The sequence below is a fragment of the Ranitomeya imitator genome, chromosome 10, assembly GCF_032444005.1.
Source record: "Ranitomeya imitator isolate aRanImi1 chromosome 10, aRanImi1.pri, whole genome shotgun sequence".
Taxonomy (NCBI): domain Eukaryota; kingdom Metazoa; phylum Chordata; class Amphibia; order Anura; family Dendrobatidae; genus Ranitomeya; species Ranitomeya imitator.
In genome coordinates, this window is record NC_091291.1 from 90,093,027 (window position 1) to 90,110,066 (window position 17,040).

Sequence of the window (17,040 nt, forward strand, 5' to 3'; positions counted from 1 at the left end):
CTCAGTGGATAGCGCTGTATGGCGGCTCAGTGGTTAGTGCTGTATGTTGGTTCAGTGGTTAGCACTGTATAGTGGCTCAGTGGATAGTGCTGTATGGCGGCTCAGTGGTTAGTGCTGTATGTTGGTTCAGTGGTTAGCACTGTATAGTGGCTCAGTGGTTAGCGCTGTATGGTGGCTCAGTGGTTAGCGCTGTATGGTGGCTCAGTGGATAGCACTGTATGATTGCTCTGTATGGTGGCTCAGTGGTTAGCATTGTATGGTGACTCAGTGGTCAGCACTGCAGCCTTGCAGCGCTGTTGGTCTGGGATTAAATCCCACCAAGGACGACATCTGCCAGGAGTTTGTATGTTCTCTCCCTGTTTGTGTGGTTTTCCTCCGGGTTCTCCGGTTTTCTCCCACATTCCAAAGACATACTGATAGGGAATCTAGATTGTGATCCCCATCGGGGACAGTGATGATATCTGTACGGCGCTGTATTATGAATTAATGGCGCCACTAAGCATAATAAGTAATACTTCAGTCCATATTGTGAAGTGAATTCAGTCTGGTAAAGTCTCTGATTATTAGGTCAGGAAACAATTCTTGTGCGCCTTACAGGAGCTGGCAGTCACCCACACACTTTGCATATAAGACATATCTGAGATGATAGTAGTTCAGGAGAATCACTTACCCAAGTTCCCCAAACGGCTTCTTACTGACAGCCAAGTGCGGGTATATTGGAAAATATTCTTCTGCTGTTGAACAAGTCATTTGTACGGTTTTCAGCCTTTCAGCTGCAATTTTGTCGCTCACTTCTTCTGACTACTTTCTGTGCTGAGCGTCTGTATCGACCATGATTTCAGATTTGTATGGAGACGTGGATTTCACTGATGTAAGTATGATGAATTTCAAGTATAATTAATCATTTTTTTATTGCATGTTTTTTTTTTTTATCTCACTCACTCATTTATACATTGCGATTGTCATTTCCCCCCCCACCCCAGTTTTACAATTCTAATTTTTTAGTGTTAAATGTTTCCCCATCTTTAGCAATGGTCCCCTGGCTTTCCAGCTGTTGCAAAACTACAATTCCCAGCATGCCCTGACAACTGACATCTGCTAGGTCCTGCTGGGAGTTGTACTTTCACAGCTCGGGAGCCACAAGTTGGAGACCATGGACAAATCATTTTTATTTATTGTACTACTATTCTATTTATATAGATGTGGCTTAGATGTGTTCTTGTGATTTTTTTAATTACGGTATTATTATTTATTTATTTTAGAAAATTAGCTTTTGCTTTTCCTGGCTAGATTGGTACGAGGCTTCAGTGTTTCTATGTGACCTGCGCAGATGTTTGCAGACATATAGTAACATAGTAACATAGTTAGTAAGGCCGAAAAAAGACATTTGTCCATCCAGTTCAGCCTATATTCCATCATAATAAATCCCCAGATCTACGTCCTTCTACAGAACCTAATTGTATGATACAATATTGTTCTGCTCCAGGAAGACATCCAGGCCTCCCTTGAACCCCTCGACTGAGTTCGCCATCACCACCTCCTCAGGCAAGCAATTCCAGATTCTCACTGCCCTAACAGTAAAGAATCCTCTTCTATGTTGGTGGAAAAACCTTCTCTCCTCCAGGCGCAAAGAATGCCCCCTTGTGCCCGTCACCTTCCTTGGTATAAACAGATCCTCAGCGGGATATTTGTATTGTCCCCTTATATACTTATACATGGTTATTAGATCGCCCCTCAGTCGTCTTTTTTCTAGACTAAATAATCCTAATTTCGCTAATCTATCTGGGTATTGTAGTTCTCCCATCCCCTTTATTAATTTTGTTGCCCTCCTTTGTACTCTCTCTAGTTCCATTATATCCTTCCTGAGCACCGGTACCCAAAACTGGACACAGTACTCCATGTGCGGTCTAACTAGGGATTTGTACAGAGGCAGTATAATGCTCTCATCATGTGTATCCAGACCTCTTTTAATGCACCCCATGATCCTGTTTGCCTTGGCAGCTGCTGCCTGGCACTGGCTGCTCCAGGTAAGTTTATCATTAACTAGGATCCCCAAGTCCTTCTCCCTGTCAGATTTACCCAGTGGTTTCCCGTTCAGTGTGTAATGGTGATATTGATTCCCTCTTCCCATGTGTATAACCTTACATTTATCATTGTTAAACCTCATCTGCCACCTTTCAGCCCAAGTTTCCAACTTATCCAGATCCATCTGTAGCAGAATACTATCTTCTCTTGTATTAACTGCTTTACATAGTTTTGTATCATCTGCAAATATCGATATTTTACTGTGTAAACCTTCTACCAGATCATTAATGAATATGTTGAAGAGAACAGGTCCCAATACTGACCCCTGCGGTACCCCACTGGTCACAGCGACCCAGTTAGAGACTATACCATTTATAACCACCCAAGAATGCCCTTTGCTCACATGAACTAGTGCAATGTGCTCGCAGTAATGCAGTAATGCACTTGTTATCAGTGTTCTTATTCTTAGTGTTATTATTATTATTAGTGTCATTATTAATAATAGATATTTATAATTAATAATAATTTTAACAGGAATTTCTCTTTGTACCCTCTAAAGCACTCATTGAGTTTTATACTCTTATTGGTTAGTAGATCCATAAACTGCAAAAAGGAAAATTATTTATTGCAGTGGCCGGACATGTTCTCCCAAGTCACGGGAATGCACTTCATCCTCCCCATCTTTGATTCTGAAATTTCTGCATGAGCATTGTTGTTTAGACCATTAACTTTATTGTCCCATGTGTCCTCCTCCACCAAACCCAAGTTTTGCAACTTCTAATTTTACAAACTCATAAGGCGGGTCAGGCTGTAATACAGGTTGGCACAGCAGAGCAGGCGGGTCAGGCTGTAATACAGGTTGGCACAGCAGAGCAGGCGGGTCAGGCTGTAATACAGGTTGGCACAGCAGAGCAGGTGGGTCAGGCTGTAATACAGGTTGGCACAGCAGAGCATGTGGGTCAGGCTGTTATACAGGTTTACAGGTTGATACAGCAGAGCAGGCGGGTCAGGCTGTAATACAGGTTGGCACAGCAGAGCATGTGGGTCAGGCTGTTATACAGGTTGATACAGCAGAGCAGGCGGGTCAGGCTGTAATACAGGTTGGCACAGCAGAGCATGTGGGTCAGGCTGTTATACAGGTTGATACAGCAGAGCAGGCGGGTCAGGCTGTAATACAGGTTGGCACAGCAGAGCAGGTGGATCAGGCCGTAATACAGGTTGATACAGCAGAGCAGGTGGGTCAGGCTGTAATACAGGTTGGCACAGCAGAGCAGGCTGGTCAGGCTGTAATACAGGTTGGCACAGCAGAGCAGGCGGGTCAGGCTGTAATACAGGTTGGCACAGCAGAGCAGGCGGGTCAGGCTGAAATATAGGTTGGCACAGCAGAGCAGGCGGGTTAGGATGTAATACAGGTTGATACAGCAGAGCAGGTGGGTCAGGCTGTAATACAGGTTGATACAGCAGAGCAGGCTGGTCAGGCTGTAATACAGGTTGGCACAGCAGAGCAGGCGGGTCAGGCTGAAATATAGGTTGGCACAGCAGAGCAGGCGGGTTAGGATGTAATACAGGTTGGCACAGCAGAGCAGGTGGGTCAGGCTGTAATACAGATTGGCATGGCAGAGTAGGCTGATCAGGCTGTAATTCAGGTTGGCACAGCAGAGCAGGTGGGTCAGGCTGTAATACAGGTTGGCATGGCAGAGCAGGTGGGTCAGGCTGTAATACAGATTGGCATGGCAGAGCAGGTGGGTCAGGCTGTAATACAGACTGACAAAGCAAGTACTAGCAAGGTGATTAGGAATGGACAGATACTAGCGGAACTATGCAGGTGGAGGTGCCTTAAATAATAAGAGTCTCCCAGCTATTGGCTGGGGACACTTTAGGATGGTGCACACGGCTCCTTTAAGAAGGATGGAGCGCACGCTGAGTACAGTGCCCAGGGATCTACAGTCATGGCCAAAAGTATTCACACCCCTGCAATTCTGTCAGATAATACTCCGTTTCTTCCTGAAAATGACTGCAATCACAAATTCTTTATTATTATCATCTTCATTTAATTTGTCTTAAATGAAAAAACACAAAAAGAATTGTCCTAACGCCAAATTGGATATAATTCCACACCAAACATAAAAAAGGGGGTGGACAAAAGTATTGGCACTGTTCGAAAAATCATGTGATGCTTCTCTAATTTGTGTAATTAACAGCACCTGTAACTTACCTGTGGCACCTAACAGGTGTTGGCAATAACTAAATCACACTTGCAGCCAGTTGACATGGATTAAAGTTGACTCAACCTCTGTCCTGTGTCCTTGTGTGTACCACATTAAGCATGGAGTAAATAAAGAAGACCAAAGAAATGTCTGAGGACTTGAGAAACCAAATTGTGAGGAAGCATGAGCAATCTCAAGGCTTCAAGTCCATCTCCAGAGACCTGAATGTTCCTGTGTCTACCGTGTGCAGTGTCAAGAAGTTTAAAGCCCATGGCACTGTGGCTGACCTCCCTAGATGTGGACGGAAAGGAAAAATTGACAAGAGATTTCAACGCAAGATTGTGCGGATGTTGGATAAAGAACCTCGACTAACATCCAAACAAGTTCAAGCTGCCCTGCAGTCTGAGGGTACAACAGTGTCAACCCTTACTATCCGTCAGTGTCTGAATGAAAAGGGACTGTATGGTAGGAGACCCAGGAAGACCCCACTTCTTACCCCGGGACATAAAAAATCCAGGCTGGAGTTTGACAAAACTTACCTGAAAAAGCCTAAAACGTTTTGGAAGAATGTTCTCTGGTCAGATGAGACAAAAGTAGAGCTTTTTGGGCAAAGGCATCAACATAGCGTTTACAGGAGAAAAAAAGAGGCATTAAAAGAATAGAACACGGTCCCTACAGTCAAACATGGTGGAGGTTCCCTGATGTTTTGGGGTTGCTTTGCTGCCTCTGGCACTGGACTGCTTGACCGTGTGCATGGCATTATGAAGTCTGAAGACTACCAACAAATTTTGCAGCATAATGTAGGGCCCAGTGTGAGAAAGCTGGGTCTCCCTCAGAGGTCATGGGTCTTCCAGCAGGACAATGACCCAAAACACACTTCAAAAAGCACTAGAAAATGGTTTGAGAGAAAGCACTGGAGACTTCTTAGGTGGCCAGCAGTGAGTCCAGACCTGAATCCCATAGAACACCTGTGGAGAGATCTAAAAATGGCAGTTTGGAGAAGGCACCCTTCAAATATCAGGGACCTGGAGCAGTTTGCCAAAGAAGAATGGTCTAAAATTCCAGCAGAGCATTGTAAGAAACTCATTGATGGTTACCGGAAGCAGTTGATCGAAGTTATTTTGGCTAAAGGTTGTGCAACCAAGTATTAGGCTGAGGGTGCCAATACTTTTGTCTGGCCCATTTTTGGAGTTTTGTGTGAAAAGATCAATGTTTTGCTTTTTGCTTCATTCTCTTTTGTGTTTTTTCACTTAAGACAAATTAAATGAAGATAATAATACCAAAGAATTTGTGTTTGCAATCATGTTCAGGAAGAAACTGAGTATTATCTGACAGAATTGCAGGGGTGTGAATACTTTTGGCCATGACTGTAGGTGCCATGCGTGCACACTGGGCAGCAGCCAATAACGAAATAGGAGGAGGTACGGGACGGAGGCCACGGCAGTGAGTCAGCATCTCTGCTGGGGGAGGGGGCAGTGTGCAGGGATGCTGGCACTATACATGAGTTCCTCGGTTGACTCAGCCCTAGGTTGTCTTGACTCCGGACCCCTTTGGGGTGTCTCTTTAGGTCTCTGGTGAAGACGGCAGTGCACACGGATAGCCAGAAACATGGCCTCTTCCAGGGAAACCGGGGTCTCACACAGGGCAAAGGCGTCCACTACCCTGACAGAAAGCCCCTGACAGAGCTGACTACGAATTTGTGTGGTCATTCCACTTCGTATCCGTGGTCATCTATGGAATTCGGAGCAATACTCCTTTGCTGGCTGGTCTCCCTGCTGAAACTGGTATAGTGTAGATCCGGTGTAGATGCAGTTGAGATTTTCGTATATATGACCCAGAGCCTAAAACAATTCCTCAACCGACTGAAGCGACTGAGAGTCAGACAGGAGAGAAAATGCCCAGGCTTGGGGGTCCCCCTGGAGGAAAGAGATTACGATCAATCCCCACCCGTTGCTTCTCGGTGCCTGAGGAGTGAGGACACAATTTAAAATAGAGCTTACAGTCCTTCCTGAAAACGGCAAACTCATCCCGACCCCCAGAGACGCTAACCGGCAGAGCAATCTTGGGCTCCACCAGGAAGGAAAAAATCTGCACCATTTAATAAGATGGTGAAGTACTTCTAATCAGTGCAGGAGTTTGTGAACCGGAAACTGCAATCTTCTGGCCCCTCTGTTGGCATGGCAACAGGTCTGGACTCACTGCTGGCCACCTAAGAAGTCTCCAGTGCTTTCTCTCAAACCATTTTCTAGTGCTTTTTGAAGTTTGTTTTGGGTCATTGTCCTGCTGGAAGACCCATGACCTCTGAGGGAGACCCAGCTTTCTCACACTGGGCCCTACATTATGCTGCAAAATTTGTTGGTAGTCTTCAGACTTCATAATGCCATGCAGACAAGGCTATTATCCTTTATTTCTTATAATTTCTTCTATAGGATTGTCTTGGTTAAGCAACGAAACAATATTAGAAGTTAACACTGACTAATAATTTGCTTGACTTATTGTCATGTTCCATGATTTAGGAATCATACAGGCAATATTGTATTATCATTGCGCTGCTGTTTGGTTGCTTTACAACAAGGTTTGCCCTTTAGAAGTCTGTCCTTCCTCTCCCTGTAGCTTTGATGTCAGTAACCCCTTCCTTCTTCTTCCTCATTTTGTATGTCAGCCATGTTAAGAAGCACATGTGTCTTCATCTATTGTTCAGAATAGGTTCTTTTTACCTACTGTAATTGTGCTTAACTAGAAGACTTCAGCTAGAAAAAAAACCTTCTTCTGGAATCTTCACGCGTGCCTCTGCAGTCGAGTCAAACTATCTGATAAAATCATTTAGTGAGTAACGGTATGTAGAGAGCCACATAAACGATCTCTCAAGCTCCTCACAGACGCAGCCTAGTTATGGAGTCAGAATACTCATTACTCAATTTGAGTTTCTCTTTTCTTCTATTATGGAAATTGTTTTGTAAACTTGTTTGTTTTGCATGTAACCATTCTGCTTGTAAGACATTTGTGTGATCTGTTTTTAATAAACAATTACGGTAGCTACTTTTTTTTAATAAAAACTACAGTGCAAAAACAAAATATTAGATTTCATAAAGTTTTGGTGGGTGTGGGACTCATTCTGAGTTATACTTTGGGCATCAGTAATCAGTTGGCTACTCATGCAGAAAAACAAGAACTTTCATTCTCAGTAAACATTTATGTAAAGTGTTACAGTGTAGGCGGATAAAAAAAAAAGTAGTGAACCCTGCAGTTGTAATAGTGAATATAAGCTTTATTTCAAATGAAAACATAAGGGACACATTACCAAAAAAATGATGACACAGATTGAAAAACTATCATGTATATATTATTTATGAAGATTCGTTCGTGCCAGATGTTGTGGAAAACTAGCTTTTTATCTGACTGTTTTGTAAATTACACATTATGTCAATTGTACATTCATATAAAAATCAAATTTGATAAACGGTGAGAGGCGAGAAAGCGTCTCAGAAAGCAAAAGGATCATATTCATTTGAACTCCTCTACACTCATTTCTCGTCCCGACATCGTCTGTCATGGGAGAGATTGGAGCGACCATACACATAATAATGGTCAAATTAGGCTTGTGTGAACAATATTGTTCTCCTAGTATCTCTAGAGTAGAGAAGGAATAAATTAATCGCCCATGAAACAGCTGCAACCAACATAAACTACAGCAAAGTGAATGAATCCAACAACTATTATAACAAGCAGGGAAGGTATAATAAGCTGCACCTGGAAGGTGATAGGACAGAGTAAATGAAAAACATCTATTACCCAATACCGGCAGAAACAAAGATAACAGAACTAAATCAAGCAAAGAAACAGTGTATCTGTTTTGGCTCAGCGGAAAGAGGCTTGTACGTAGATAATTGGCTGTTCTTTAATAACTGCGGTCCAGACGTGGGAACCCAGCAGTAGTTGTGAGCAAGATTTGTGCTTTCAGATACAATTTGTTATAGTTTACAGCAATGGGAACCGATCATGTAAACATCACTGCTTAGCTATCTCCATTGTTACGGTTGTCAAAAACTTTGTTCTTATTTCTGGGAATGAAAAAAGCTACTTTTACCTCTCAGTGATGTTTGTGAATCAGTGCAGACACAGAATGGATGACTCTTTCTGCCGCCCTCACAGCAAGATGTCACAGGTCAGTCTCCATCCCCATTCAGCCGCTGAATTGTACAGAATGCATCCAACAGTCCCATGTAATCAAAAACTTGCATCTCTTGCTGTATGCCTATAAGGAAACCGCCTCAAGCTTTTATAATAATGGTTTGCAGGTTTTAAACATATCTGCCACTTTGATTAATGTGTAGAAGCTGCCAATTGCTGGCGTGGCACCACTAATTTAAGGTACCTGACCCAAATATTATATTTACCAGCCATTGTCTTCAGCTGTTCCCGGCATCACTATGGTCCTGTGCGGTTATCTTGTAACCGCATCTTCTGACTGACCAGAAGTCGGAGGTAGTGGTTACAAACTCTGTAGGTCCACGAGAGTCTCATTCAGGCCTCGATCCGACTCTCATAGACTCACACTGAGAAGTGTCCTCCAGCTAGCCCAGCAAATACTGGAGCAATGCGGCACAACTAGTGATGAGTGAATATCTTCTGCTCCCTCCTTATTCGGCAAGCTATAGCACTTACCGAATAACCTGCAGAGGAAACCCAGATACCTGGATCGCTCCCGATAATCAGCTGCTCAGCGCAGCAGATGCATGTGTCGCGGCTGTGTCACAGTCACACAACACATGCCTTTCCACGCATGTGCTATGAATGTCACATAGCCGTGACACGTGCAGAAGTGGCGCCAATCAGCCGCAGCGATCCAGGTATCTGGGTTCCCACTGCAGCTTATTCGGTAAGTGCTATATCTTGAAGAATAAGGATGGAGCCAAAGGTATTCGCTCATCTCCAGTCACAACCTGTAGAAGACAACTGGAGCAGCGCTGATAACAGATGAAGGCTGCGGTTGGTAAGTATTAGGCTAGGGGCAGGGAATTTACATCAGTGACACCACTCCAGTGGTAATTTAAAAAAAAAAAAAATGCTGGAGTGGTCCTTTAAAAAAGTGATCTTAAGTGCATGTATGTCCACTCAGTACTGATAGTGCCATGCTCTCTGGATGGGAATGGTAAATCTTAGTTGTTAAATATTTTTTTTCTGAAAGAGGGTCTGTCACTAGCTCAAAAACTTAAAGGGGTTGTCCGGTCCAAATCGATGTCTGCAGTCATTCTGTGCGACCATGGGGTTACCATTTGCTAATCAAAATCGTTTGGGCAAAAACTATGTTGCAGTCAGGAATCAGGAGGCCACATTTACCCTTAAAAATAGTTAAGGAATCCTGGATGAACTCTTATATTAGCCCTATATGTTAATCCAAATCATTTGGGATTAAACTGTGTTGCAGTGAGGAATCAGGAGGCCCAATTTCCTCCTAAAAATCTTTAAATATAAGAGTGTTGTTCAGGCACACTATCTAAGAAAATAAATAGTGATTGTTCTATCCAAAAACCACTGACAACATCTGTTACTGGACGAGCTACTCGACTCCCTTTATTTGGCAGCAGCACAGCGGTACGACTTGTTGAAGGGGCTCAGAAAGAGCATTTGCTCCAGTGGATGGCAAGCGCTGCATCAAGTGGCCTCTCCTCGTCTTCCTGACGATGAGGTTGTAGATCCAACTTGGTGTGAACCCAGAGGTACACAGCTGAGTAGCTCAGCAGAGGAGGTGGAGGAGGAAGTCGAGGAGGTACCGTGGCGGCTTCCCACACAGACACGGAGTGATGCAACCTGACAAGCACTGCATCCTCAGCCCCGACTCTGGCTGTGGCCTCCGAGTCTGCAGATCGCAGGAGCGGGAAGATTGCTTATTCTGGGCCTTTTTTGAACCTGCAAAGGATGACCAAGCTCATTATCTGCCAAATTTGAAAAACAAAGCTCAGTAGAGGCAAAAATTGCAATAATTACTACATGCATGTACACACATGATCAACATTCCTTAGCCTGGGAATCTAACTATGCTAAAATGTCGACTAATGGGCCTTGTGAACCACTGGCCATTCTATTAATCACATCTGTTGTTTCTTCCTCGGTCACCATGCTAAGTGTTTTCACACAGGTCTCGAGCCACAGAAAGTCCACTTGGTTACCCAATACAATCTGGGTTAGTGAGAGCCTGTCAACTGTTATGGAAATGGAGATGCCTGCTATTTTTGTGTCACCTATGTAGTGCACAGTAGCAGCCTGTGCAGTGATGAGACAGTGACCCAGCAATGTTCAACGCAAAACATTTCTTTAATGTTTAACTCAAAAAGAAAAAAGCACATGATATCCTCCGGATCACAGCCGGGAACAAGTAAGTCCACCTCCAATTCGCAGCTGGGCACATATCCTCTGGATTACAGTCACTAAACAGGCCAGTCCACCTCTAAACGGTTGCCGTGGATGACTGCACTGCCTTGCTAATGTTCTACTCACAGCATTACACAGTACATGATATCCTCCGGATTGCAGCCAGGAACCATATTCTCCAGTTTACAGTCATTAAACATGCCAGTCCACCTCCTGACTCGTTGCCGTAGGCGACTGCACTGCTGTGCATGCTGTGGGTGGCAGGCTTTTCAGCTGCCTTGGCCATTTGGCTCCGCTGGCCTGTGGTGCCTCACACAGGTGGAGCTCTGTAGAGCCTCCTGCTCTTTACTCCTGCCAAAACCAGACTGACATTGACTCTAAATCTGACACACCAAAACCCTATACTGCAGGGCCTACAGCCACATGGAAAACCCGGCTCGAAATTAAATGGACTGCACAACTACCATCCTGTAGTCTGTTTTAAAACCACAAAAGCTCAGAGCAGGCTTTCGCTACATCTGCCTACATTGCAACCACAGTTACGCCTGTGACTGCAATGCACTCTCATGGCCTCAATAAGCTGCCGTGCGCATCCTGGGGGGAACATACAGTGACCCTCACATGTAACACGAGTCATTGCCTCACATACCCCCTCCCTGTTCCAACCTGTGGGGTTGAACACTTGTCACCCCACATGGGCGCATGACAGAGCATCCGCATGACCCTATGACATCCCCGCTCGACAGTGTACTGAGAAACCAAAGTAAGGACTGGAATCATCGGTTCATGCAAGCATCCCTCCCCTTTGCGTTTCTCCTCCTTACTTTGTTACGTGATTACCCAACTCCCCGTTCTCCAGTTTACAGTCACTAAACATGCCATTCCACCTCCTGACTAGTTGCTGTGGGCGACTGGACTGCTGTGCATGCTGTGGGTGGCAAGCTTTTCAGCTGCCATAGCCGTTTGGCTCCGCTGGCCTGTGGTGACTCACACAGGTGGAGCTCTGCAGAGCCTCCTTCTCTGTACTCCTGCCAAAACCAGACTGACATTGACTCTAAATCTGAAACACCCAAATCCTATACTGCAGGGTTTTTAACTTGAATCTGTGGCCTTCAGCCACATGGAAAACCCTGCCCGTAATGAAACGGACTGCACAACTACCATCCTGTAGCCTGAATCAAACCATAAAAGCTCGGAGCAGGTTTTCCCTACATCTGCTCTGGACACTATCTTGTCCTGGACTAACACTTACTTTAGTCTGCATTGCAACCATAGCTACTCCTGTTAATGCAATGAACTCTCATGCCCTCAATAGGGAGGAACGTACAGTGACCCTCACATGTAACACCAGTCACTGCCCACACCTAGCACAATACATCTTTCTCAATCTGCCATAACCATCTATGGTGATACTTTACTCACAGTCCAGCAGTTTGTCGTGTACACCCTACTTCACCCTCTCTCAATACAGCAGCCAGCTCTCGGTCCTGCAGTTGTGGTCACGTAAAATAATGTTTCCTCCTACACATGGCAAAGCTAAGAGCTTGAAATCCACCATCTCCAATCTGTTTGTCACTGAAATGCTGACTTTATGCCTGGTGGATACAGGTTTCCGAAAGTTGATGGTAGTTGCAGTCCCCCAGTGCCAGTTGCCATTACTTCTCTAAGAAAGCTATACATGTGCTACTCCAGCATGTCACAGACCCAATCACTCTTTCTCTGCAAAAAATCTGTCTGCCAGGGTGCATTTCACCACTGACACCTGGACGAGCAAACATGGGCAGGGGTATTATATCTCACTGACTGGGCGACTCTGGTGGCTGTGGGAGCATGGGGTCAAGGGGCTGCTCCACAAGTCTTGGAATCTGCAAGGCCTGCGACACAAACCTCTGTATCTAACACTTCCTTCACTGCTTCAGCCTCCTCCGCCTGTACCTTAACCTCTCCCTTAATGAGACATGTGTTCCAACAGTGCAGAGAGAATCCCCCAAACTCCGTACTGCGCAGCCAGGGCTCACATTAGTGACTGCTCTCACAGTCATCAGGATCGATGTGGGACATTATGGATTATTATATTCTCTATGGACAAGTGAGGAATATGGTTTTGTTTATTATTTTAATTCTGTTACAGAAGGCATTGGCTTCAGTGGACTGGGCGATGACGTGACGTGAGTATGGTTTAGTTTAGATTCAATAAAGGAGTCTGTCATTATTTCAATTAAAGGACTTTATTCTGTGTGTGTGTGTTTTTTATAATATCATTATGGGGTTAAATAACAAAAGACTGACTGGCACTGTCACACTAGCTTGGAAGTGCCAGACAGTCTTTTGTTATCTGAATATTAGCTCTCTGACTAAGCACTCTGCCCTCCAGCATGCGGTGGCTTTAATTACAGCAGGATCCTACCTGCCCATAAATTCAGGCTTTAAAGAGGGGTATTCACATTAACCCAGAAATTCAGCCTAAGAGAGGTATTTACACTAGACACGTAGGTTCCCAGCAGTTTTGAGCTGCCTTGTCGTTGGCTACTGGGCTTGTATGTATTGGCCAAATTATGTGCTAAGCATCTAAATTTTTTCTTATTATTCAGATCAGTACTGCTATTCATGTTTCATATATTTCATGTCTATATGCAACAGAGGACAGAGTGCAACTTCTTTTGTTTATCACTATGGGGTTAGTAATGGGAGTGTCTTATAGACGCCTCTCCATTACTAACATCTGGGCTTGAGGTCACCTAACAATACAAAGGTGACATCAACCTCCCCAACTATCACCCCATTTGCCACTGCACCAGGGAAAATGGAAAGGGTGAAGCTAAGCATCAGATGTGGCACCATTTTTGGGGTGGCTGAGAGCTGATATTTTAATCTGGGAGGCGGCCAAAAACCATGGCCCCTTCATAGGCTATTAATATGAGCCCATAGCTGCCTGCCTAGCTTTTGCTGGTTAGATTTTTTAAGGGGACCCTATGTCAATGTTTTCCTGGGGTCCCCCTGTAAACTTGCCAGTAAAGGCTAAGCAAACAGCTGTGAGCTGATATTAATAGCCTGTGAACATTTATGGCTATTGGTTCCTTCCCAGAATATTACCATCAGCCCTCAGCCGTCAGCATTCCCTCTGCTGGTTCTGAAAATCACGCAGAGCCAACGCATTATTTTTTGTAAAAATTAATGGTTGCTGTTTGGTTACAGCCTATGTAGGTTCATTCTGTTAACACCCCTACATAGGCTGGTGACAGTGTGTGTGTATGTGTGTGTGTTTAACGCTTTACTTACCAGTTAAGTAATGAGGATTTCTGGCTAACACCTCTTCATTACTAAACCTAGGGCTTGGTGTCAGGGACAGGTGCTGACACCAAGCCCTAAACCCATTGCCCTGATAACACTGCATCAGAATGAAAAATGTGTTGAACCAAGAAATTACAATTAAATATGTTTATGCAGCTCAAAAAAAGCATTCCTTGCTGTTCAAAAACACATGCAAAAAACGCATACAAAATGTGCTTTTTTGCCACAGTGTTTTTGCTGCCAAGAGATGCAGAAACCTTGTAGAAATTTCTGCAAGCAAATAACGTGCGCACATAACCTCAGAGGAAAACTATAATAGAAACATGTCACCGCTTTTGTATTTATCACCCACTCCTGGTTTTGGCTTATAAATACTGATGTAAAATACTGACCAAATACTGAATGTGTGAACGCGGCCTAAAAAAAGCAAACTATGTGTAGTTTGATCCAGCAGGCATCCTCCATCTTTCGCTCTACCTTCTGCTTGCTAATCTTTTGATAGTACATTACCATGAAAGCAGGAGCAGCTTTTGCCTTAATCACAGCTGTTATTTCATTCTTGTGCTTTCACATTTTATATATGAACACTAATGTTTCTCTTTTTTGTGTGTTTTATAAACAGCTAAGCAATTATTCTGACGCCACATCTAATTTTAGCGACACCTACACTGGTTTCACATGTGAGAGGTCCTTGGATGAAGACCTCCAAGAACACGAGAAACACAGCAAACTCTACCTTGTTGTCATCCCGTTACTCTACAGCCTGGTGTTTGTGGTTGGAGCCGTGGGGAACAGCCTTGTCCTCTTCATTCTGATGAGAAAACATCGCTCGAGATCCAGTACTGACCATTTCCTTTTGCACTTGGCAATTGCTGATTTGCTAATGCTCCTTACTTTCCCTTTTGCCATTACAGAGGCCATAGTTGGGTGGAAATTTGGGGACTTTCTCTGTAAGGTTGTGGGCGCAATCAGTCGGCTCAATTTCTATTGCAGTAGTCTTCTCCTGGGGTTTATCAGTATTGATCGCTATCTATCTATAATCTATGCTATTCACACCTTCAAGAATCGAAGTATTAAGACAATTCACTTCTATTGCTCTATTGTGTGGATTGTTTGCTTTTTGCTTTCACTGCCCAATATGTTTATTTTGGGAACTCACCAACTCCATAATTATACATGGTGTGCGTACAACCAAATCTATTTTCCCAGCAATATTTGGTGGCAAATCGGAAGGTTTATTAATCATATTGTGGGATTTTTACTTCCAATGATCATCATGATCATATGTTATTCCCGCATAATAGCCACCTTATGTAGATCCCCGAGACGAGAGAAGAAAAAAGCCGTCAGAGTTGCTCTGGTGATCACAGGTGTCTTCTTCTTGTGCTGGACTCCATTTAATGTGGCGGTATTCTTGGATACTTTGGATCAACATGGTTGGATAAATAGTTGCTCGGTTAAGAATAATTTGCCTGTAACAATAACGGTGACAGAATTATTTGGATATCTTCACAGTTGTTTGAATCCCTTGCTCTACGCATTTGTGGGGGCGAAGTTCCGGAACGATGCTCTGAAAGTTTTAAAACACTTTGGATGCTTCAAGCCAGAGATGTTTGGCCGTGGCACATCAGCCAGTAGGAAGAGCAGCACCACAGATTCGGAAATTCGGACTGTTATTTCCAGCATTTAGGTGGTCACACGTAATTTCTACTGTGATCTTCAACCATCACTGAACCTTGTAAATAAATACAATATATGGACAATGATGTATCAGTAATAGACTGCCTGCTGTGACAACATTGCTACTGCCACTTCCATTATTCACTATATAATGTATTCCATCGCCACCTCATATCTCTCATTTTTATTGTTGTAGTACATGTTACAGGTGACAATACACGTAAACGCCTAAATCAAAGGTCCCATGTGTGTTAGGAAATTCGGTGTTACTACTCTGATCTTGAGATAAGTAAATAGAATTCACGCCAGGGAAGGAGCTGTAAGGTACATACCCAAGAGGCACCCGACAGACCCCATTGTGTCACATGGTCCATCGAGTTTCCATCAAGGTCTCTTGAGAACAGACCTTGAGAATGGAACAGACCTCATTATAATTAAAGGGGTTTTCCATTTTAGACTGACTAGCTAGTGTGCAAAAAAACAAATACAGATAGTACTCACCCTCCTTTGGGCCAGTGCCGTCTCTCTGCATTTTCTCCCGTGTCCCTGTTTTGGCTGCTGTGGTGATGTCATGTTGACAGTGACACATCACGGCTGCAGCCAATCACTAGGCTAGGTAGCTCGTTCCACCAGCAACAGCAAAACGGCTGAGTTCAGTGATTGGCTGCAGTGGTGATGATCGCGGTAGTCATAATGGCTGAGTACTATCTGTATTTGTTTTTTTACTAGTATCTGGTAGACTGAGGGTCCATTTTTCTAAAAGTGAAAAACCCATTTAATGGGGTCCATTAGCGCCCTATAGTGCCATTGGTCAAATCAACCTTCCCTTGAATGAATTTTGTTTTTCTGTGCGTCAGGTCTAAAATGAACCTTATATTTTAGAAATTAATCATTGTAAATCTTGTCACTATATTAAATATACAATGAATGTATAATAAGACTGTCAAATCGTATACTGCCTTAATAAATTACAAGGCTGACAATTGCTAGTGTGTTTTCTCATTGTACGGTTTTGTGGAACAGTACAACACTTTTATAAAGTTTCTTATCTGATATTAAACATTTAATAAGCAAAGTGTAATTGTCCTTTATTATGGATCTCAATAGTTGGAGGAGACTTGGTGCTATGATGTTTCCCATACACGGCGCACACAGACCTGAGGGATTCCTCATCTTCTAGCCATATTAAATCAAAGGTGTTGACCCATGAAAATACGGTCACTGAAAAGGATAATAAATCAAAACTTACTATCATACTGCACGAATAATGCGCTAAATACTGAAAGTGAACACTACTGAAAATATATAAATTATAATAAACTTTATATAGTTAAAAACAGAATAGACATACAATGCAAAAAAACTACAAAACCTCCAGTGTGCCGGAAAAGATTAAGATGACTTTCACAGAGAATATCATATACTTGTAAAAGTTACATATACAGCTATGTGGGCGAATAATATA

General features: G+C 43.5%; 1 protein-coding gene across 1 annotated transcript; it reads left to right on the forward strand.

Annotated features, from left to right (window-relative positions):
* Window positions 1-688: 688 nt before the first annotated feature.
* On the forward strand, window positions 689-16,650 carry CXCR5 (C-X-C motif chemokine receptor 5). Its single transcript, XM_069741377.1, has 2 exons — window positions 689-871; window positions 14,518-16,650. Exons 1-2 carry the CDS (start codon window positions 833-835, stop codon window positions 15,583-15,585), a joined length of 1,107 nt encoding a protein of 368 aa, XP_069597478.1. The 5' UTR covers window positions 689-832; the 3' UTR covers window positions 15,586-16,650.
* The last annotated feature ends 390 nt before the right edge of the window (window positions 16,651-17,040 follow it).